Below are 23473 nucleotides of genomic sequence, written 5' to 3' on the forward strand. Positions count from 1 at the left end.
AGCCAGCCAGGGAGGGAGCCGGGGCCGCACCCCAGCGCTGCCGGGGAAGGGGCAGGGGCGCAGGGAGCTCCGGCTGTTTGGGAGGAAGGACGCAGCCTCTCCCCGCGCGCAGGGGGACCCAGCGGGCAGTGACTGATCTCCAGCCGCTGCCCAGAGGTGCTGGGAAGGGAGGAGAGCGCAGGGGGCGGTGCCGGGCTTCCTGGCTGGGGCAGGGAGGTGAGCAAGGGGGGGGCCCGGGGCTCCAGCTGTCGGGAGGGAGAAGCGCGCAAGGGGCGGTGCCAGGCTCCCCGGCTGGGGCAGGAAAGTGCACGGGGGGGAGCCCGGGGTTCCAGCCGTTGGGAGGGAGGACGGAGCCTCTCCCTGCACTGCCCCGGCTGGCGGGGGAGGGACCCTGAGCAGCTGGCAGCAGCGCCAGGGGAGGCGGGTCCGAGCTCCAGCTGTTGGCGAGGGAGGAGCTGCGGGCGCCTCTGGCTGGTGCTGCGCTCAGGTCCCAGTGCCGGGCAGCCGGCGGGCGGGCGCGACCATGAGCGGGGCCGGCTCTGCCCAGAGCTGCGACAAGCAGCTGCCGCTGTCGGCCGAGGAGAGCCCGGCCATCAGCGCCGTCATGTTCTCGGCCGGGCTGCTGGGCAACCTGACGGCGCTGGCGCTGCTGGCCCGGCGCCGGCTGGGGCGGCGCGGCCGGCCGCTTCCCCTCTTCCACGTGCTGGTGACCGTCCTGGTGCTCACCGACCTGCTGGGCACCTGCCTGGTCAGCCCCGTGGTGCTGGCCTCCTACGGCCGCAACCGCACGCTGGTGGCCCTGGCCGAGGGCGGGCGGCTCTGCCTCTACTTCGCCTTCGCCATGAGCTTCTTCGGCCTGGCCACCATGCTGGTGCTGTTCGCCATGGCGCTGGAGCGCTGCCTGGCCCTGGGCCAGCCCTACCTCTACGAGCGCTTCCTCCGCCGCCGCTCGGCGCTGCCGCTGGCCCTGCCGGCCCTCTACGCCCTCGCCGCCGCCTTCTGCGCCCTGCCGCTGCTGGGCTTCGGCCGCTACGTGCAGTACTGCCCGGGCACCTGGTGCTTCATCCAGATGCGCCTAGGGCGCGCCGCCCAGGGGGACTCCGGCGCCTGGGAGGCCACCTACTCGCTGCTCTACGCCACGCTGCTGCTGCTGCTCATCCTGGCCGTGCTGCTCTGCAACCTGAGCGTCATCTGCAACCTGGTGGGCATGCACCGCCGCGGGCAGACCTCCCGCCGCCTGGCCTCGCTGGAGCAGCCCGCCGGGCGCCGGAGGCTCTCCATGTCCGAGGAGGTGGATCACCTCATCCTGCTGGCCATCATGACCATCACCTTCATCGTCTGCTCGCTGCCCTTCACGGTGAGTGAGTGCAGGGGCTGGGCCCCCTGGATAACTCCTGCCCTGGGGGGACTCCAGCACCTGGGGCCTTCTCCCCCGGCCCTCTTGCTAGCCCCTGCCCTTGGGGGCCTCCTGCACCTGGGGCCTTCTCCCCCGGCCCCCTCGCTAACCCCTGCCGTTGGGGGCCTCCTGCACCTGGGGCCTTCTCCCCCGGCCCCTTCGCTAGCCCCTGCCCTTGGGGGCCTCCTGCGCCTGGGACCTTCTCCCTCAGCCCCCTTGGTAATCCCTCCCCTTGGGGGCTTCCTGCACCTGGGACCTTCTCCCCCAGCCCCCTTGGTAATCCCTCCCCTTGGGGGCTTCCTGCACCTGTCCCTTCTCTTCTCTGCCTGTGGCTCATACTAGCCTGGTCTCCTGTGGGCTGTTTGTGTTGTTGGGTTTAGTGTGCTGGTGCTAAAGGTCTGTGAGACACAGGAGGTCAGACTAGATCCGTGTTTCTTAGTGACCGGCCCATGGACCGGCCCCAGTCCCTGAGATCAAAAAGGTTGAGAAACATTGGATTAGAAACACTGATCTGGGGTTGCAGAGTTGTCCTTTCTGGGTTTAAATTCTGACTCTCCAACAAATTATTTTTAGTCCCTAAATTAAAAGGAAACCCCTAGAGATGAGGGCCCCAGGCAGCCCCACTGGGTTGCAGGAGTAAGGCACAGTAACTCCTCACTTAACATTGTAGTTCTGTTCCTGAAAAATGTGACTTTAAGCGAAACAATGTTAAGCAAATCCAATTTCCCCATAAGAATTAATGTAAATGAGGGGGTTAGGTTCCTGGGAATTTTTTTTCACCAGACAAAAGATTTTATATATATATACACTCTACACACACACACACACACACACACACACACACACACACACACACACACACACACACACACACACTCTCTCTCAATATACTGGTGCACAGTGATGATGATTGTGAAGCTTGGTTGAAGTGGAGGAGTCAGAGGGTGGGATATTTCCCTTACTTCTAAATGATGAATGAGCAATTGGCTGAATCCTCAAGGGTTACTCTCTCTCTACAAGAGGCAGCAGGAATGGAGGGAGATATGCGCATTTCCCTTAAGTACACTGCCTTGTTAATTAGATCAGCTTGCTGATAGGCAGCTACCACAAGCTTCCTCTGTCCTGAGTCCTGATCTGTCTCCCCTGCTCTATGGAAGATGGGGTAAGCGGGGTGCAGGAGCAGGGGGGCACCCTGACATTAGTCCCCCTCTTCCTTCCCTCCCCCCTGCACAGCAAGCAGGAGTCTCGGGGAGCAGCTCCAAGGCAGAGGGCAGGAGTAGCACATGGCAGTGAGGGGAGGGACACAGCTGATCTGCAGGCAGCTGCTGCACAGGGACCTTAGGGGAGCTGATAGGGGGCTGCCGGTCCACCCTGGTTCCAAGCCCCCAACAGCCAGCTGCAACGGGCTGCTCTTCCTGCAAGCAGTGGACAAAGCAGGCGGCTGCCAAACGACAAGGGAGCATTACACAACTTTAAACGAGCATGTGAGGAGTTACTGCCCTAGACTAGACTGAAGCACAAAGATCCTTGCTCTGTTCCTGGCTCTGCCACAGCTTCCCTGACCAAATCTCTTAGGCTACGTCTACGCTGCAGTAAAAGACCCGTGGCTCAGGGCTCCGGGACTCTACAGTTGTTGTGTAGTCATTTGGGGTCACTCTGGAGCCCACACCCCATGAGGGGAAAGGGTCTCAGAGTTCGGGCTTCAGCTTCGCTGCCCGAGTCAGCTCATCCAGGCTCTGAGATGGTGCCGTGGACTTTTTATCACAGTATTGGCTCTGTGCTTCTGTTTCCTCATCTGTTAAATGGGGATAGCACTTTTCTAGCTCTCCGGGGACTCATGAGGATAAATCCACTTTCTGGGAGCTGGGAGATGATGATGACAGGGATCAAGATGCTTTCACAGGGCACTGGCGTGGCAGAGGCTTGACCGAGGTGGCATGGATCAGGTGTAGGCCCGCGTCGCTGAGGTTACATGCCTGTGCCACTGGAACTGAGCTGTACCGTTTCGAAGGGGGTAGCAAGGTTTAAGGGGTTGGTGCAGTTGCAAGGAAGGAGTTGAGGTGACGTAGATCAGTGCACTTGAATGTGTCATAATGAGGGTCACAAATCAGTAGGGCTCCATGACTGTAATTGACGTAACATAGGTCAGTTAAATTGCCAATGTGGAACCGAGGTTGCGTAGATAAATACAGTTAGGTGAGTGCAGGGATGCCCAAAATCACTGGGATTGGGTGGACATGGGTTGCTGTGGTGTCAGTGAGCGTGCATACATCCATGCGGTTGAATAAGTTTAAACAAGGATGTAGTTTTGCCCACTGAGCCAAGTTTTCAACTGTGAGGGGAAAGGATGCCTCAGCAAATACAGACAGACAACAGCCACTGCGCACACAAACACCCTCACCTGTACACAAATATTAATTTCTATGTGAAAAAGCTGGCTTGCATGGTGTCCCTGGAGCTGAAGATTGTGTCCATAAACAAAGATATGAGATAGGAGAATATGCTCAACACACTTACAATTCATAAGAACTTTGAGCATATACATTACTTTTGATCTGAAGGCATGAAGATGCTTGATAAAGGTATGTATTTTCCATAGTCAAAAGGTAGGGAAACCGAGGCACACTGAGATTAAGTGTTTTGGACAACGGCAGGTTTGGAAATATAACCCAAGTCTTCTGCTTCCCAAGTTCTAACTGCTACAATGCTGCCTCTCAAAAATATAACCCACGTGACACAAGTAAAGAACTCTAACCATTAGTCTGACTTTCTCTTGTCGTTCGAATTATGTAGGATCCCTTAGGAGCTGCCATGTCACTCAACCCTTTACCAGTCGACAATATTCAGATAGTTTGATTCTTCCCACTTTTGAGGGAACAGATGGTTTGGGTGATTTTTTCCTTCTGTTTCTCAATTCTTTTTTCCCTGGGAAAAGCAAAACCTGCCCAGACTGGGAATATGGCCAAAGCTAATTTTACATTCCCGGCGTTAGATTGACATTATCTTTCATTAGCACTTGGAGAGCTGAAAGGCCCAATGGACAAATTAACCACTGGACATGCTACACCATTATTTTTGTATTTCAAGAGCGTGATAAAGGAAATGTAATAACATCTAGCAGCCTGTTGTGTTTCCTGTGATCTTGGACTTGCAATCATCAGAGCTGCTCCACCACCAATTGATGGGCCTTAAATTTGTTTAGAGGTCTTTAGCTCTGCTCCTAATGGTACTTTCCCCCATCTGGCTGAGTCATGTGCAGACATGAGACATAACTGCTGGTGTGCTTGTGACAGGAATTATTGGAAGTACGTATACATTTGCAATGGGTCTGTTTTGGAAAGGAAGGTTTTTGCAGGCTGGTGAGCAGCATAAAGTGATCAGCTAGTTAAAAATGCTCGATGGTAGAAATGTATTTTTCTACCAGCCTAGCATTTGTACATAGGATCATTTCATTCAATCAGATATCTAGAAATCCCCCTGACTGCCGCAAAGGAGAAATTAAAAATTTGTTGTGTTATCAGGTGAACAAGCATCATGAGTATGGAGAAAGGGGACACTGGAACTTTCACTTCAGGACACCATGTCCAGGTGCCAGTACCTAGTTCCTATGTCTTTGAGAGCTGACTCACAACCAGTTACTTTCCTTTTAGCTTTAGGAGATTGTGTTTCTGGTCTACTCTTTCCATAGAAGAACACAGATATTGCCATAGAACAACAGACCAACTAGCTGTAGTTGCAGGTAGCAGAACAGGTCAGTGACCAGTGGTGAAAGGAAAGCATATAAACCCTTATAAATGCACCCAGTTGTACAGTAGCATACCATGTGGGGGTTTCTTCCTGACCCTACCTCTTTCTGCCCTGAAGCATGACGACTGAAAGTCCTAAATGTATCCAGGTAATATAATTGTAGATACTACTCGTATTCCTTGCCATGCCTAATCTTTTTTTAATTAGACACATGTGGATGATGGTTGAATTTAGTGCCCATGAAGGTGATATACCAATAGCACCAGCTATAACGCCTACCCTGCATAAACAGTTGTAGGGCAAACTTTCCCTAAAACTAACTAAGTCCTGTGTCATGACATGAGTTCTCAGAACATCTGGTGCTTTTAGTGGCTAGAATGAGATGATTCAATTCACTTTCAGCTGCGGCATGTACAGGATTTGAACCCAGGTCGTTAGAAGTGAATGGCTAATGCATTAATTGTCTGTCTCAAACTCTTCAGCTCCTTTTTTAATACACAGCTTTAGAAGTTAGATACAGCCGGTCTTGCTAAACAGCTCTGGGTTCATGGGGACCAGGACCTGAGACAGAACAACTGGTCTCACATGAGTAAAATTTGCTGCATCATCTTCCCAGGAAGGATTGTCAGTTCTTCCATAAAGTAGCAAAGAAGCATATTTAAAGAAGTAACTGATTTTGGCTGCCAGACATAGATTCATACAGTAGGTCAGAAACATTCCACATCCATTGATTGCACCTACACACGCTGGTGAAGGGCACTATAGGTAACCTGCCATTAGACTGGATACAGTAATAAATGATCCCTTAAGCATCTATTGACTGACTTCATTTATCCAAAAATGCAATGATCTCTTGATACGCTCAGCTCAGGGCTAGCTATGAAGCTCAGTGACGGATTCATTTTTGTGGTTTCACATGCTCACATCTGGCAAGGGAGAGGGGGAGTGGAAGGGATGTTTTGAACGGCACTAGTCATACTTGTCTCAGCTTCTTTAAATACCAAAGCCCGCTGATTGGTTCCTTCGGCACGTGAGGAGGAAAATAGGCTCCCTGGGGAATCTTAAATTGCAGGTGTCTAAACTGGTACTGAAAAAATCTTCTAGGCCTTTGAGGGCAAGCCGAGCCTCTTCCTCAGGCCTTACTTTGGCATCTTCTTCTCGTTTTTCTTTTAGCAACTTGACATTTTGCAGGGAGGAAAATGTGTGAATGTTCATTTTGGCCTAAATTCTTGCCACTGGGTTGTCATGATAATGTAGCCCGCTGGCAAATTTAGCACTGCTGGGAGGGATTAGACTGGCGTGGGCAAACTTTTTGGCCAGAGGGCCACATTGAGGTTCCAAGACTGTATGGAGGGTCAGGTAGGGAGGGCTGTGCCCCCCAAACAGCCTGACCCCTGCCTCCTCTCTTCCCCCTCCCACTTCCTGTCCCCTGATTGGCCCCCTCAGAACCTTTGACTCATCCAACTCTCCCTACTCCTTGTCTCCTGACCGCCCCGACCCCTAGCCACATCCCCACCCTGTGACAGGCCCCATGGGACTCCCACACTTATCCAACGCCCCTGTTCCCCGTCCCCTGACTGCCCACCGCCCAGAACCTCCACCCCATCCAACTGCCTCCTGCTCCCTGTCCCCTGACTGCCCTCCAGGACCCTCTGCCCCTTATCCACCTCCCCACTCCCCGCCCCCTTACCATGCCGCTCAGAGCAGCATGTCCAGCAGTCATGCTGCCCGGCCAGAGCCAGCCATGCCGCTGCGCTGCCCGGCAGGAGCTCGCAGCCCTGCTGCCCAGAGCACTGGTGGTATGGTGAGCTGAGGCTGCGGGGCAGGGGGGACAGCAGGGGAGGGGTCGGGGGCTGGCTGGCCTCCCCGACCGGGGGACGGTCCTGTGGGCCGTAGTTTGCCAACCTCTGGATTAGACATTGCTGTCGTGAAACAAGACGGGCAGCCTCTCCTAGAGCGTGTAATCCCACCTTTAACATCACATTGTTCGTGTTGTTTGTAACACTACACCTAGTGTAACCTGTCGCCCAAGAAATATGCATTTAAAACCCCTAAATTGAAACTTGACTGAACTGTCCAAACTCCCTTAACCAGAGCTGAAATCTCCCGCTGATGGACCTAAAGCCAAAAGACATTAAGCCCATCAAAATGGAGACATGCAAAGATGAAGGTCTGAAGTTATGTCTTTAAATAACCCTTTTGTTATTTGCCATACGATCTACAGAAAAAGAAGCCGCGGGTTCTCGAGTATAGGCCTGTGTTTCGGGACAGCTGGGCTTCTGTGGCCAGCTGCGTTGCTGAGTCATTCTGTGACCCAGAGCAAATTTCGCCCTCTCTCCGTACAGCTGGGGAGGCAAGGCACTATCAGAACAGCCACCTAGCTTTTAAAACGCTTTGAAACCTTGGGGTGAAAGCGATACCTAGTTGCAAAGTGTCATTACTAAAACAAGGACTCTGCATATGCCATGTACAATGGTACCTAAAAATAGGGCAGGATGTTCATGCCCTCTTCATTTAATTGCCTGTTTGGGCGGATGTGACGGGTTGTATCACAGAACACCCACCCCCCCGAGAGCTGCCACCTGATGTGCCAAGACTACCTCTGCTTCTGTTTTCCCTGCCAGCTCAGGACTCGAGCACCCTGTGTTGGAGCAGACAAGAGTGTCTGGCTCAGCAGGACAGGGTGCTGGAGTCCTGAGCTGGCAGGGAACAACCCGTCACAGCGGAGTTAGTCTGAAGAGGGAATCATTGAAGTGTATGTGAGTCCTTTCCATATAAATACATAGTGATGGGGAAACAGGCTTCTCTTTAGACTTTTTTCTCCATATGGAAGTTGTGCGATAGAGCAGGCTGCCACAGCTGATCGAGCCACCCTGCCATTTGGATCCCTGCAGCTACCACACATGTGCAAAGTGTCTGCGTGCTCAAGCATTTTCCAAATAAAGGCTCAGGATCAGGATCAGTCCTAGGTCTGGTTCTGTTCAATATCTTCATCAGTGATTTAGATAATGGAATGGAGAGTACACTTCTAAAGTTTGCAGATGATACCAAGCTGGGAGGAGTTGCAAGTGCTTTCGAGGATAGGATTAAAATTCAAAATGATCTGGACAAACTGGACAAATGGTCTGAAGTAAAAAGGATGAAATTCAATGAGGACAAATGCAAAGTACTCCACTTAGGAAGGAACAACCAGTTGCACACATACAAAATGGGAAATGACTGCCTAGGAAGCAGTTCTGCAGAAAATGATCTGGGGGTCATAGTGGACCATAAGCTAAATATGAGTCAGCTGTGTAACGCTGCTCTTCTCTTTAACAAATATCATTCTGGGAAGTATTAGCAGGAGTGTTGTAAGCAAGACATGAGAAATCATTCTTCTGCTCTACTCCACACTGATAAAGCTTCCAGGGGACTATTCTGTGCAGTTTTGGGTGCCACATTTCAGGAAAGATGTGGACAAACTGGAGAAAGACCGGAAAAGAGCAACAAAAATGATTAAATGTCTAAAAAACATGACCTCTGAGGGAAGATTGAAAAAATTGGGTTTGTTTAGTCTGGAGAAAAGACTAAGGAAGAGGGTGATAACCATTTTCAAATACATAAAAGGTTTGTTACAAGGAGGAGGTAGAAGAATTGCCTCATTAACCTCTGAGGACAGGACAAGAAGCAATGGGCTTAAATTGCACCACGGGCGGTTTAGGTTGGACATTAGGAAAAACTTCTTAGCTGTCAGGGGTGTTAAGCACTGGAACAAATTGCCCAGGGAGGTTGTGGAATCTCATCATTGGAGATTTTTAAGAGCAGATAGACAAACACCTTTCCGGGATGGTCTAGATAATTCTTAGTCCTGCCTTGAGTGCAGGGGACTGGACTAAATGATCTCTTGAGGTCCCTTCCAGGCCTCCAATTCTATGGTTCTATCCTTCCTCTCACTACCTGGGGGATAGAAAATATGTAGGACTATAAAAAAGCCCTAAATCCAGTGGTTCTTGTATAACAGGAACATTGATAGAGCTGAGTAAGAAAAGAATTTTCCATTTCTCAGGAAATTTCTTTGAGTTAATTCCTCCACCCCCCATTCCGGAACAAAACTAAAAAAGTTAATTCCCCACAAAAAGAAATTCGGAAAAAAATTACTTTTTGGTCGAAACATTTTGTTCCGATTTTGATATTTAAAAAAAGAAGAAATTTTGAAATGAAAAGTAGTTTTAAAACAAAATCCAAACATTCTGTTCTGCAAACGTTGAAGTGGAATGCTTCATCACTGTCAAAAAGCTTCCCCACCCTCCACCCCAATTAAATAGATGTGTTTCTGTGAAGTTTCACTTAACGAATCTGCATTTTGCAATGGGAAAATGTGTCGGAAAGTTCCTGATCAGCTCTATATATTGGTTAGCCAGCATGGAGAGAAGCTTGCATTGTGTGAGGCTGCTAATACTCTGCCTGTCCTGTGGATAAAGAGAGAATGTCAGTCTTTAGAGCTAGTCAGGAATTTTTTAATTTATTTTTAAATGAAAAAAATCAATTTCTTGAAACCTAAACTGTTAATGAAACAGGTTGGAGTTTGACAAATTTCCTGACTTGAAAAAAGTGTTGAGGAAAAAAAAAAGTTTTGAAGTTGTCGGTGTTGTTTTGACACATTCTACCAAAAAAAATTGTAGTTTTCTAGTTCAAAATGACTTTTCGTTTTGAAATTTAAACTAATTAGACTGAAAAAGGATAAAAACATTGAAATGGCAAATCTTTGAAATCAACTTTTTGATTTACCTGAAATGGAAAAAAAAATTGGTTTCTCAGTTCACAAATATTTTCAAGATTTTGACTTTTCATCCCAAATCAAGACATGGAAAAAAATTTGAATTCTTGAAAATATTCACGGGACACAAAAACAGTCTCCCACCCAGCCCTAGTCTTTAGGTCTGCCAGCTTGGTATCTCATTAAAACGAAATTCACTTAAAACAGTGGAAACAAAACATCTGTTGTGAATATAGAAGTTTCTTTGAAGTGGTGTCTTATACTTGTGCATCAGAATATTCCTATGATCAGTCTTGCATTTTATTTTCCTTTTGTTTTACAGATTCGTGCCTATATGAACAAGTTTATGCAAAATGAAGACTATAAGAAGGACCTTCTAGCGCTGAGGTTCTTAGCAATTAATCCAATTATTGACCCTTGGGTCTTTGTCATCCTTAGACCTTCAGTTCTGAGGGTAATCCGTTCTGTACTGTGCTGTCAGATGTCCCTAAAGACCCAAGAGAACATGCAGACAACTCCTGCTGCAGAGTCAAAATCCAATAAGCAGATTGACCTTTGTGGGCAGTAGTCCCAACAGCTTTCAGTGGAAACATCTGGAAGATCATGCTGAAATGACTCCTCAGGGTAATGAACAAATTTAGAAGTATAAACACAATGGGAAGCTGTGCTTTTTAGGTTAATAAACAAATACATTTACTGTACGATGGATTGAGCTGCAGTCTGGCTGACAAGACACTGCAGGATTTGTCAAAAAGCATAAGGGGAGTCCATCTAAAGTGAGTATTTTCTATTTATGGGACGGCATCCTAGACGTTAATCAATAACTGGATTTCTGTGGCCACTAGACAGGCACTTCCATGTTGAACTAAAGACATGTGCTGCACCCTAGTGCGTTTGAAACTCTAAAAAGCTAGTGGCTATTTACTGTGAGTCTCGGAGACAAATGTTTTCCGTAACACTATGCCTTGTGGTACAGTTTGGTGGGGAGACATAGAAGAGTTAATCATATAACTTTGGCTTATTGGTTTGTGGCGAAACCCACCAAGTCCTTATTAGCTTCATGGAGGCTTAACTAACCATTTATCTAACTACTGAAACTGAAGTCTTTAGACCCCCTTTTGTATTTCTGTCTCGGAGATATCTGTATTGCCATGTGCCTTCGTATAACTACAATCCTGCCCTAGGGTGCGGGGGGAGCAGGAAGGCTAAAGCTAGCGCCGCTTCTTGTCGCTCTATTTTCCAAGTGCCCACAAGCTAGGGGAAGAAAAGCCAGCTGGGTTTCTGTCTTGGGGCCAAAGCTATTAGGAGGGACAGAAGCAGGGTTACAGCTCTCTGCTCCAGAATCCTGATTTCTCGAGCATCGGTAGGGTCATGCTTAATGTTGTTGGAGCACTCAGCCCCTCCCCACCACCTCCTCAACAACCTCTTGGATCGAAGGGCTTTGCTTTGGGCTACAACCAGATGCCCATCCCCCACCTATTTGTGCTGGTAGGATAAGGAGTCGAACATGTTTCTAAGCATGCGGCCGATGCATCCACTGGGGTACGGCCTGCTGCCCGTCAGTGCTGGGAGAGGTGGCTGCTTGTGCAGAAGGAAGGAGGCTTCCCATGCTAGGGGTTTTCAAGGGGCCCCAACACCTTTTGTATCAAAGTGCCTCTTCCCATGCAAGCCTGATGCAGCCCTGCGCGTGACAGGTCTTTGCAGCCCCTGCTCATAGGCATTTTCCCTAGAAGGCTGGGGAAGAAATACCATGCAAGACACTGACATAATCATCACATCTCATCCTAGGCTAAGCTGTGGGAAGGACAGCGGGATGGCTTAAATATCAGCTTCTCATAGGCTGGCTGCTCCAGAGTCACTGTCCTCACTGTTTCAGAGTGGTAGCCATGTTAGTCTGTATCAGCAAAAAGAATGAGGAGTCCTTGTGGCACCTTAGATCGGAAGATCACCGATGGATTGTAGTTTCCTCTGGAAGGCAGTGGTGTCTCGAAGATAGCTGGGAGTGCTAGTAGCGTAGGACCTGAGGAGAGAATTTACATAGTCAGACAATCCTGCTGTCAGGGTGCTAGTGCCTGAGATGATGGCGCATCCAGGATTTCCAGGTGTATGGATCTTGGGTAGCAGATAGAATACACCTGCTCAGGGCTGGAGGGGCGTGTCTCTGCAGATTTGTTCCTGTGCTTTTTCAGGGACTTTCTTGAGCAGATGGTGTAGTTTATTACTCACACCTTCTTGTCAACTGTTTGTAGTGATAATCAGGATGGCCCATTTCAAACTTTTTTTTTCTCCTGCTGATAATGGCCCACCTTAATTGATTACTCTCGTTAAAGTTGGTATGGCAACACCCATTTTTTCACGCGCGCGTGTGTGTGTGTGTGTGTGTGTGTGTGTGTGTCTTCCTATGGTATTTTCCACTCCATGCATCCGATGAAGTGGGTTTCAGCCCACGAAAGTTCATGCCCAAATAAATTTGTTAGTCTCTAAGGTGCCGCAAGGACTTCTCCTTCTTTGTCCTCACTGTGATTCTAACCAGGAAGCTGCCTTCATTGTACATTATGGGCCTGCTCCCACAGAACCCATGGGGAGCTTTGCTATTGAGTTTGATGGAAGCAGGATAGCTGTCTCCTGTCCAAGCCCACCGTGTGCTGGAAAGACCTTTTTCCTAGAGTGGCTGGGCCCAATTCAGGAGAGCACTTACGTTCTCAATGCTTTTCTTAATCAGGGCCCTAAGTTATGTCTTCAAGTCCCTCCTCTGAAAAAGATATGGTTTCCCTTAAGCATCGCATGTAAAGCAGGTTTTCAGACACTGTGGTATATTGTAGGTGACGCTGATATAAGGATGTTATTGTAGATCAGCAGCTGTCCTTTTGTCTGCTATGCCATGGAGGACCCAGAGGTTCAGAGAGGGGTGGAGAGAAAATTGCCCCAAAAGAATTCCACAGGGTAGACATGAGGGCACATTTTGGAGGATGGAGCTAAATTGACCCCATAATACGGAGGATAATGTTAGTTACCTAGGTCCGTAGTTCTCAACCTTTGCCCTACCCAGATCTCCTCTCATTTAATGAGATGGGAGTCTCAGGATGACCATGATCCACTGACAACCTAATAATACCCAATTCTTATTCTAGTACCTTTCCTCAGTAGAATTCAAAGCACTTTACAAAGAAGGTCAGTAACATTTTGCTCACTGGGAAACTGAGGCACTTTTTTTCTTCGTTAAACGAAAGAAGTTATTTTTATATGATAGCGTTATTTCCAATGGTCCATGGGGTTGCTTTCTACTGAGATTTGTATTTAAATAAAAATGAATTCAGTTTGTCAGGTACGCACTCTCTGCTACGTGTATTCTTGTCAATGGTATGTTATCAGGATTGGTTCATCTGTTGTTAGTGGTTTCAGACCAAATTCTGCATTGATTTCACACCCTGTGCAATCTGTGCTAACGTCTGTGCAAGAGGATCCAAACCCATTAAACTTCAGCTGAGAATGGCCTTATTTTATGTAAGCTTTTCCCCTTCCCTTCTATGGGACCTTCATTGAAGTCAATGGACTTGCTTACACTAGAGATGAATTTGCCCAAATGGGATTACCCACAATAACTGGCACATGTTGCTCCACTTTCTTAATAAACCCCAAAACATACATGGTATTTTATTGCAAGTGGATCTTGTATATTTAAGAGTTTTATTCCTGTCTAAAAATACCCCAAATGAAAAGATTTGAAGCTTTTTGTATTTCTGCATTTGACGTAATGTAAAATTACTATAATAAAAATCACCTGTCCAAAGTAGCTGTCTGAATCATATGTGGTTTATGCAGAAGTCACAAGTCAGAAAATAGTCGGTCATATGGATGAAACATGTAGCCTACGGACTAGCTTACAACATAATGGGGGAATAAATAGAAGGAAAAGAAGGTTCAGTATAACATCAAGAACATTCTTGGGAAGGGTGACTAGGTGGGTTTATTCTAGAACTGGGTGGGAAATGGTTTTCCAATCCCTCAAATATTTGTAAATCTGAAGTCCCTCACCCCTACCCCCTCCACACACACAATCTTTGATGGGGACAAAGTCAAAATCTCAAAGATATATCAGTGAACCAAAAAAATCAACGTTCAGTTGAGGTCAACTGAAATGTTTCATTTCAATAACTTCAGAATGTTTTGTTTAGCTTTTGACTGTTTTTCTTTTAACTTACCTTCGCCTGTAATTAGCTTATCTTTAAAAAAAACAAAGCTCTTTCAAATTGGCAAACCAGAAACTTTCATTTTGAAATGTTTTTCCAATTTTTTTTTAGTTAGGAGATTCATTGAATCCAAGCCTCTTTTGGAGAAGTTTCAGATATGATGAATTGGCATTTTTTAACAAACATTTTTATGAAAAATTCCCTACAAGCTCTTGTTTATTCAGGGTTGAAAGACACAACTTCTGACCAGAACAAAAAATACTAAAACGAAGCAAGCAAACATGACCGCCCCCTTACCCAGCGGTGTGATTAAATATCTATTTTTCCACAAATGATGTGTCTCCCAAGTTACACAAATAGATTTGATGTTGAGCTGTTTGCTGGACAAGCATTGGAAATGTTGCTTTTCAGGATGGAAAGGACACCAACCATGAAGGAAATGCTATTTTGACTCCTCTAATTCTAAGACACACACGTTCTCCCCAAATGACTTATTACAATCTAGAACTTTGCATGCTATTCATAGGATACAAGTAATACTAGAGGGGTTGTGAATTTGGTCTCATCAAAAGAATTATTGAAGGTCAGGCCTTTGATGCTGTTGATTTTTATACAGTCTGAATGGGTGTGAAGAAGGAGAGCCGCTAACGGAGATTGAAATAAAAGTCAGTGGTTGTGTAATTTGTCAGTTAGCCACTATCCACAGGAAGTTCTCTAGCCTCTGAAATGTGGGTGGGCAGATGACAGACACAGAATAATATTGCACAAGGGAGATGAAAATCTCTTCCTGGTTTAAGAATAAAAGACTTCACTTAGCTGCTTTGGGGGGAATTATTGCTACTATATTCTTAGCTGTTGTGGAGGTTTCAGTGATAAAGCTATGGTGTAGATTCAGTGCATAACCTTCATTTTATGGAGCAGATTTTTAGAAGAGGCTGGAATGTCACACTTACAAAGATCGGCTTCCACTGGCTGTGATTGGAGCTGTGGCTGCTCTGCGCTTCTGGAAATTCAGGCCTCAATAATGACTTGCTCAGGCAAATTCCTAATTTGTGCCTGCAACTGTGGGAAACGCAAACCTGTATTTCAGCACAGGGCCCTCATGCCTTTGTTTAAAAACATGGCTGGGGGTGGGGAGAGGGAATACAAAAATCTTAGAGGTGTCCCACCCCTTTCCCCCAGTACCATGAAAAGCAACATACAGATTTACTTAAGTTCTTGTGTTTTATTAAACTTGCAGGGCAGTTATACTGTATCTTTGTACTTTTCATACTGGCATTTCTGATCTGGTTGCATAATACAGAAGGGTGGGAGGGGATTTCTTTCATAAAAGACGGCATCTGAAATGCAGAGTGTTTGGGCTCGGGAGTAAACTGGTCTGATCAGGTATGTGATAAGACAAATGAAGATATAGTGGATAACAAATTGAATATGAGCCAACATGATGCAATTGGAAAACAAAAAGGCTAGTGATATTCTGGGGTTTAGTAACAGGAGTGTCATATGTAAGACATTGTCCCTGCTTATTCAGCACTGGTGTGCCCTCACCTGGATGAGCACTGCACTTTAGGAAAAATGAGAACAAACTGGAGAAACTCCAGAAGAAAGCTACAAAACTAATAGAAAAACCTGACCTATGAGGAAAAGTTAATAAAAACGAGGCATATTTAGTCTTGAGAAAAGAAGACGTGGGGCCGGGGGGGAGCTGATAACAGTCTGCAGCTACATGAAGAGGTGTTTTAAAGAGGACAGTGATCCAGTGTTCTCCATGTCCACCGAAGGTAGGACAAGAAGTCATGGGCTTAATCTGCAGCAAGGGAGATTTAGCTTAAATACTAGGGAAATCTTTCTAACTGTCAAGGTCATTAAGCTCTGGAGCAGGCTTCCAAGGAAGTTGTGGAACCCCCGTCGCTGAAGGTTTTTAAGGAGTGAGTGGACAAACCCCTGTCAGGGATGGTCTTGGTATATTTGGTCCTGCCTCACTGCAGGAGGCTGGGCTAGATGCGCTCTGGAGGTCCCTTCCAACCCCACCTTGCTATGGAATCTGTTCAGTCGTACAGGTCTCCATCTGCAATGGGGGGTCCCTGGGAGCAGCTGAGATAAGGGCTTGGGCCAATATCTTTAGTAAGACAAAAGCTTGCTGTAAGTTTTATGTTTGTAAGAAGGATCCAGTCCTGCAAACCACAGACTCAGCCCCTGAAATAGTACTTTCTAACTCCTTGCTATCTGCATCCGTACATGAAATTCAGGAGTATGTTACAGTTACCCAACGTCCATCTAGCTGTAATGTGGTCAGTTTCCCAGCATGGGAGCACCACACGAGTTCAGGGGCAGAGGAGGGAAACGGTGATGGTAGGAAAAGCTGCAGGACCCCAGATCCACCTCAACGCTTCCTGCAAACATGCATTTGTCTCTCTAGTGGTCGGTAGTTCCTTGAAAACCAAGGATCTTCCCTTCTCTGCTACCGTTGTAGCAGCTCATTGAGCTGGTTGAAAGGAGCAGCTCCCAGCAATAAATAGATTTTATGACTGGAACAAACCATTGGACCATGGATGGGGCAAAAGGTGGCAACATGGCTGCTCCTGTGGTATTTGGGTCAGCTGTGGATTCTCCCGGGTCCCCAGCATCCTGTAGACTTCTGGCGAGGGGAGGATCAGAGTTCCCAGAGGGGAAGAAGAGTCAGTAAAACGCATGTGCACGAGCCAAGCAAAAATATAGAAAGGAAGAGCAGAAAGAGAAGGGGGAAAGGAAGAGCTGGGAGCAGCTCTCAGGATGTGGTGGGAGGGTGGAGTCGAAGTACAAATCCATCCCAAGGAGGGAACTGCAAACAGAGGACGGGTGAGAGCCAGTGAGTAAAGTTATTGGGGTTCCTAAGAGCTATTCCAATACAAAGAATAATCCCCACCTGTAAGCAGGAAGACAAGCAGGTGGAGAGACCATGAAGCTCAACCGTCAAGGTGCAACTTGACCCTGGCAGAGATCATTTTAAGAATTTACAGGTATGTCTACATAGCAAAGAAAAGCCTGTGGCTAGCCTGTGCCAGCCAACTCGGGCTACAAATCTGTTTCATTGCTGTCTAGACATCCAGACTTGGGCTGGCACCTGGGCTCTAGGACCCTGTGAGTCTACACCACAATGAAACAGCCCCGCAGCCCAAGACCTGTGAGCACGAGTCAGTTGGCATGGGCCAGACATGGGTTTTTCTTTGCAGTGTAGACATAGCTTAAGGTTCTGGTGCAAACAATTCTGGGATGAGGGCGGGGGATGGTCATGTGAGCAGGAGAAAAAAAATCCTGGTGATTGGACACAGGAAGTAAAAATGTGAGATTTATTTCTGCAGCCATTACCTCCAACGTGTCAATCTGACAATCACAGGCATGTTCCAGGACAGCCACTAACTTGCCTTTCCCTGCTACAGGAAGTATATAGTTATTACAGGAATTCCTGCACAATGTCCCTTGCCTGAATTTATACTAATACTGAGCCAATTTTGTCTGCAAGCATGCACGTCCCGCTCCCATTGGCTCCCAGGGCTTTCACATGTGTGTCTGGGGACAGACTTTGGCTCTCCATCCCTCGCTCTATGTTCTTCCATGAAATCCCACAAGATACTGGCGTTTCCAAAGGTTTCCATCTCAACTCTAGTTAAACCCACTGGTCTACGGCTTCCTTGTTTGTCTTTTGACTCATTAATAAGTTACTAAACAAAACAGTGTTTGCAAATTTCCAAATACCAGGCACTGCGCCTGGAGCTGGTAAACTTTTCAAGACTGCAATTTCACCAGTGTCCTTACTCATTTGTTAGGAATTAATTTGTGACTGATGTTCCCTGGGCCAGGGATTCTGCTTACTTTAAATGTAGCTAATCGTTTGGAAAGTTATTGCATTGCTATCTTTGCTCTACCTTGTGCCTTCTCTCCTGGAGAAAGGAGCCTTTACTTTGGCAGCTTTCTAATGTCTTTGTCTACAGAGGGTATATCAAACTAACTCCCTTGTTTGACAATTCTGCCATCCACTTATTGTATATGGATAAGGAAAAGTTATTTACTTATTCCCATAATACAAGAACTAGGGGTCACCAAATGAAATTAATAGGCAGCAGGTTTTAAACAAATAAAAGGAAGTTCTTCACGCAGCGCACAGTCAACTTGTGGAACTCCTTGCCTGAGGAGGTTGTGAAGGCTAGGACTATAACCATGTTTAAAAGAGAACTGGATAAATTCATGGTGGTTAAGTCCATAAATGGCTATTAGCCAGGATGGGTAAGGAATGGTGTCCCTAGCCTCTGTTTGTCACAGGATGGAGATGGATGGCAGGAGAGAAATCACTTGATCATTGCCTGTTAGGTTCACCCCCTCTGGGGCACCTGGCATTGGCCACTGTCAGTAGACAGATACTGGGCTAGATGGACCTTTGGTCTGACCCGGTACGGCCGTTCTTATGTTCTTATAGTTGAAATTGCCCTTCCTTTGTAGAAGGTCTCTGCCATGCTTTTCCTTTGTTGCGGGTTTGCTAACTTTCCCAATCATCCTCCCATGCTAGTGTTCCATATTTATTAAAATACTTTGTGGCTATAACTCCTGCGAGACCCTTTATCCCTGGGAAATTAAAATAGCTAAGAGGGTAGAAGAAGCAGCTGGGTAAGTAGGTAAATGTGGATTGTGGTCTCCAGCTCAGAATTTGTAAGGATTGCGACTGCTTGGTTTAGGATTTCACTTTGAGGATTTCATTTTGAACTGAATTTCAGTTAGTTTCCTCAAACTCATTTTGCATTCTTGGCATGCATGCTTCCCCCCTCCCCTTTCCTTTTCAAACACAAATATTTGGGTTAGCTTTGGGGTCTCTGCCCAGTTACAGTTTCCAATGTAGAGTTGAGCAGATTAGAAAAATCAGAGGGTATTTTTTCCAGTTTCAAGCATGGTAGGGATCATTTCACACATTCCTTTAAAGCATGTTACTACCCTTTGTACAGGCAAAAGTTCAACCATATTTAGCTCACCTAGCTGGCCTCCTGGTGTTAGACTAATTTCTGTTCTTGTTGGCAGTTGACTGTACTGTGTAAGAGGGCAAGCCCCACCTAACCTACGTCAGGGTTTCCTTCCTTGGGTTTTTTTTTTACTCATTTTATTTCCCCATCAGCATGGCAATAGCCTTTTTACAGGCTTCTATTATCCCCATTTCCTGATCCAACTTCCATCTGGCTCAGCCAGTCTAAAACGGATACCATTCAACACTGGACATTTACCACCTTCCATTGTTAAGTTTAATAAGATTTCCTATCTGAAGATCAGAGACGACTGAAATACAAGGGCAAAAAGAAATAGGCTAGGGGTGATCTTCCTTTTTTTAGAGGAATTCTTAGTATAGTAGCACTTCAGGGTCACCCTCTTTAAACAAAGAATTGAAATAAAAAGGGTGAAATTCTGGCATCACTGAAGCCAGGAGTTCATCCTCTCTCTTTACAAGACAATGCAAACACCTTACTCTTTGGCTTGTAGGCTGGAGGACAAATATCACCCCAACATAGGCATCTGTCCTTAAGTAGTTGGCCCAAGGAGGAGGAGGGATAGCTCAGTGGTTTGAGCATTGGCCTGTTAAATCCAGGGTTGTGAGCTCAATCCTTGAGGGGGCCATTTTAGGGATCTGGGGCAAAATCTGTCTGGGGATTGGTCCTGCTTTGAGCAGGGAGTTGGACTAGATGATCTCCTGAGGTCCCTTCCAACCCTGATATTTTATGATTCTAAGGTGAAGGTAAATGGTGACCAATAGATGCTAAAGAGGACTTTCTTGGCCAAGTCTGTTTTGAATCTGCCTTTAACTTCTTCCCCTCCAGGATTTCCTACCCAGGAAGGGAGTCTTTGTAGAGTTGGAGAATTGGGGCCCCAATTCTGCTCTCATTGTGCATGAGGAGTAACTCCACTCACATTCACAATTGTCAAGGTGTAAAAGTGGAGGAAGCATGATCGGAATCAGGCCCTTCAAGTCCAACCTTCCCCAGACATTTTCAGTCACAGCTTTATTCATCCAAAACGCCAATAGAAATTGTGTTTTGCTCACAGTATTTGCTCACCCAGATGGTCCCGCTGCCTGCTCTCTTGTTTTGCTCATCCCTCCTGCAAACACTTGGACACTAGCGTTTGAGTCTCCTACTGGATGGACCAAGGTCTGTGCTGAGTGGCCCTCCATCGGACCTCGCTGGCAGATGGTACATGTGGTGAGGTGGTGGAGAATTTGACAAGGTCCTGGATTCACCAGGTCTCTCTCAGGCCAAGATGACCCTTCACTCTGAACTCGTCTGCTTTTAATCCAACACTCTTGTCACATACACTCCTAGGAACTATAGAAATCCCATTTAGCCCCCATTACCATTCCATTTTCCCATATTGCTGGGAGAAGGATGGCCTTTGTATTCCTTCCCTTCTATAGGCCAAGTAATTCTAACTATGTTATTGGCAACTTGTCTGTCCATATCTGGATAGTTTCTCTGTACCCTTCATTGTGGTAGTACCTCCCTATCCATGTCAAAAAACACCCCTTCCTGAAATCCCTCAGCTCCTAACCTTGGACAGCTCACTTAGCCCAAATGCACAAAGGTATTTAGGCTCCTAACATCCATTGATTTCAATACCTTGAAGGAACCAGCCCTTCAGACTGTGCCTCAGTTTCCCCTTCTGTACAATGGCAATAATAGCAGAGCCCTACCACACAGGGTGTTGTGGGGATAGATACATTAAAGACTGTGAGGTGCTCAGAGACGATGGTAGTGGAGGCTGTATAAATATGATAGGTGCTAGTCACATTGCTTAATGGATTGGAAGGTGCTGTGAGACGGGGGATGAGGGTAGCCTAAGGACCTACAGGGAATAGAATAGTTCTACCAGTTTCACTGGATCAGTGCAGGTAGAAATGGATTAGATGCTCATCGGTATGTGACCGTGGCAGAGGTCTGATTTTAGGCTATGCTCCTGATTGACAGGAAGAGTCAGCAGACCAGCTTTTACGCCCAGCAGCAGCAAGAGTTCAGTGGCTATTCAAGCTCCTGGGCTTATTTGTTCTCAGCCTCACTCCTGCCTTGAATCCAGTGTTGCCCCTCTGCCTTGTCTCACTGCAGATAACCCGGCTCTAACCCTCAGCTTCAACTCCTGACTTTGCCTCTGACCTGGGCTCCTATTCCTGGCTACTGACTCCAACCACTAGGCATGGCCACTCACATACCAGTCAATGACAGCCATCAGTGGAGACCCCAGAGATGGAGCCCTGCTGGTACAAGAGAGAGGGGGTAGCTGGCAGGGCATTCGCCAGGAATTGACTCACCTCCCCCCCCCATGGTCTTAAAAACATAGTAAGAGGACCAGAAACATGCCACCAGGGATAAACAAGGGAGTAAAAGAAATAATTAGAGGCAAAAAGGCATCTTTTAAAAATGGGAAGTTAAATCCTATGAGGACAATAGAAAGGAGCATAAACTCTGGCAAGTCAAGTGTAAAAGTAGAAGTAGGCAGGCCAGAGAAGAATTTGAAGAGCAATTAGCCACAGACTCAAAAACTAACAGCAAAAAAAATTTACGTACATCGGAAGCAGGACACCTGCCAAACAATCATTGGGGCCACTGAATGATCAAGATGCTAAAGGAGCACTCAAGGAAGATAGGCCATTGCAGAGAAGCTAAATTAATTATTTGCATCAGTCTTCATTGCAGAGGATGTGAGGGAGATTCCCACTGTGCTATTCCTTTTAGGTGACAAATCTGAGGGACTGTCCCAGGCTGAGGTGTCAGCAGAGGAGATTTTGGAACAAATTGATAAATAGTAATAAGTCACCAGGACGTGTTGGTATTCATCCAAGAGTTCTGAAGGAACTTAAATATGAAATTGCAAAAATACTAACTGTGGTATGTAACCTATTTTCTAACTTCTGTATCATATGACTGGAGGATAACTCATGTGATGTCAATTTTTAAAAAAGGCTCCAGAGGCAATCCTGGCAATTACAGGATGGTAAACCTAACTTCAGTACCAGACAAGTTGGTTGAAACTATAGTAAAGAACAGAATTATCAGACACACATGATTTCTTGGGTAGGAGTCAACATGGCATTTGTAAAGGGAAATCATGCCTCACCAATTTATTAGAATTCTTTGAGCAGATCAACAAATGTTTGGACCAGGGTGATCCAGTGGATATAGTGTACTTGGACTTTCAGAAAGCTTTTGACAAGGTCACTCAAAGGCTCTTAAGCAAAGTAAGCAGTTATGGGATCATAGAATATCAGGATTGGAAGGGACCTCAGGAGGTCATCTGGTCCAACCCCCTGCTCAAAGCAGGACCAATTCCCAACTAAATCATCCCAGCCAGGGCTTTGTCAAGCCTGACCTTAAAAACCTCCAAGGAAGGAGATTCCACCACCTCCCTAGGTAACCCATTCCAGTGCTTCACGGTTCACCACCCTCCTAGTGAAAAAGTTTTTCCTAATATCCAACCTAAACCTCCCCCACTGCAACTTGAGACCATTACTCCTTGTTCTGTCATCTGGTACCACAGAGAACAGTCTAGATCCATCCTCTTTGGAACCCCCTTTCAGGTAGTTGAAAGCAGCTATCAAATCCCTCCTCATTCTTCTCTTCTGCAGACTAAACAATCCCAGTTCCCTCAGCCTCTCCTCATAAGTCATGTGCTCCAGCCCCCTAATCATTTTTGTTGCCCTCCACTGGACTCGCTCCAATTTTTCCACATCCTTCTTGTAGTGTGGGGCCCAAAACTGGACACAGTACTCCAGAGATGAGGCCTCACCAATGTCGAATAGAGAGGAGTGATCACATCCCTCGATCTGCGGGTAATGCCCCTACTTATACAGTCCAAAATGCCATTAGCCTTCTCGACAACATGGGCACACTGTCGACTCATATCCAGCTTCTCGTCCACTGTAACCCCTAGGTCCTTTTCTGCAGAACTGCTGCCTAGCCACTTGGTCCCTAGTCTATAGCAGTGCATGGGATTCTTCCGTCCTAAGTGCAGGAATCTGCACTTGTTCTTCTTGAACCTCATCAGGTTTCTTTTGGCCCAATCCTCTAATTTGTCTAGGTCCCTCTGTATGCTATCTACCTCTCCCCCCAGCTTAGTGTCATCTGCAAACAGAGTGCAGTTCACGCCATCCTCCAGATCATTAACAAAGATATTGAACTGGCCCCAGGACCGACCCTTGGGGCACTCCGCTTGACACCGGCTGCCAAGAGGAAAGGTCCTCTTATGGACTAGAGACCAGGTAAAGGATAGGAAACAAAGGGTAAGAATAAATGGTCAGTTCTCAGAATGGAGAGAGGTAAATAGTGGTGTCCCCCAGGGATCTGTACTGGGCCAGTCCTATTTAGCATATTCATAAATGAT

At 46.7% G+C, this 23473-nt stretch overlaps 1 protein-coding gene and 1 long non-coding RNA gene across 2 annotated transcripts; one reads left to right on the forward strand and one right to left on the reverse strand.

Annotated features, from left to right (window-relative positions):
- Positions 1-381: 381 nt before the first annotated feature.
- PTGER2 (prostaglandin E receptor 2) lies at positions 382-12128 on the forward strand. The gene is made up of 2 exons (XM_030562881.1): positions 382-1357; positions 10222-12128. The coding sequence occupies exons 1-2, from the start codon at positions 524-526 to the stop codon at positions 10465-10467; spliced, it is 1080 nt and encodes a 359-aa protein (XP_030418741.1). The 5' UTR covers positions 382-523; the 3' UTR covers positions 10468-12128.
- On the reverse strand, positions 2249-21741 carry LOC115651710. Its single transcript, XR_004000416.1, has 3 exons — positions 21657-21741; positions 18075-18077; positions 2249-2275 (listed from the first exon to the last, which is right to left on the reverse strand). It is a non-coding gene; the product is annotated as an uncharacterized LOC115651710 (long non-coding RNA).
- Between the last annotated feature and the right edge of the window lie 1732 nt (positions 21742-23473).

This window comes from Gopherus evgoodei, chromosome 4 (genome assembly GCF_007399415.2).
Source record: "Gopherus evgoodei ecotype Sinaloan lineage chromosome 4, rGopEvg1_v1.p, whole genome shotgun sequence".
Taxonomy (NCBI): Eukaryota; Metazoa; Chordata; order Testudines; family Testudinidae; genus Gopherus; species Gopherus evgoodei.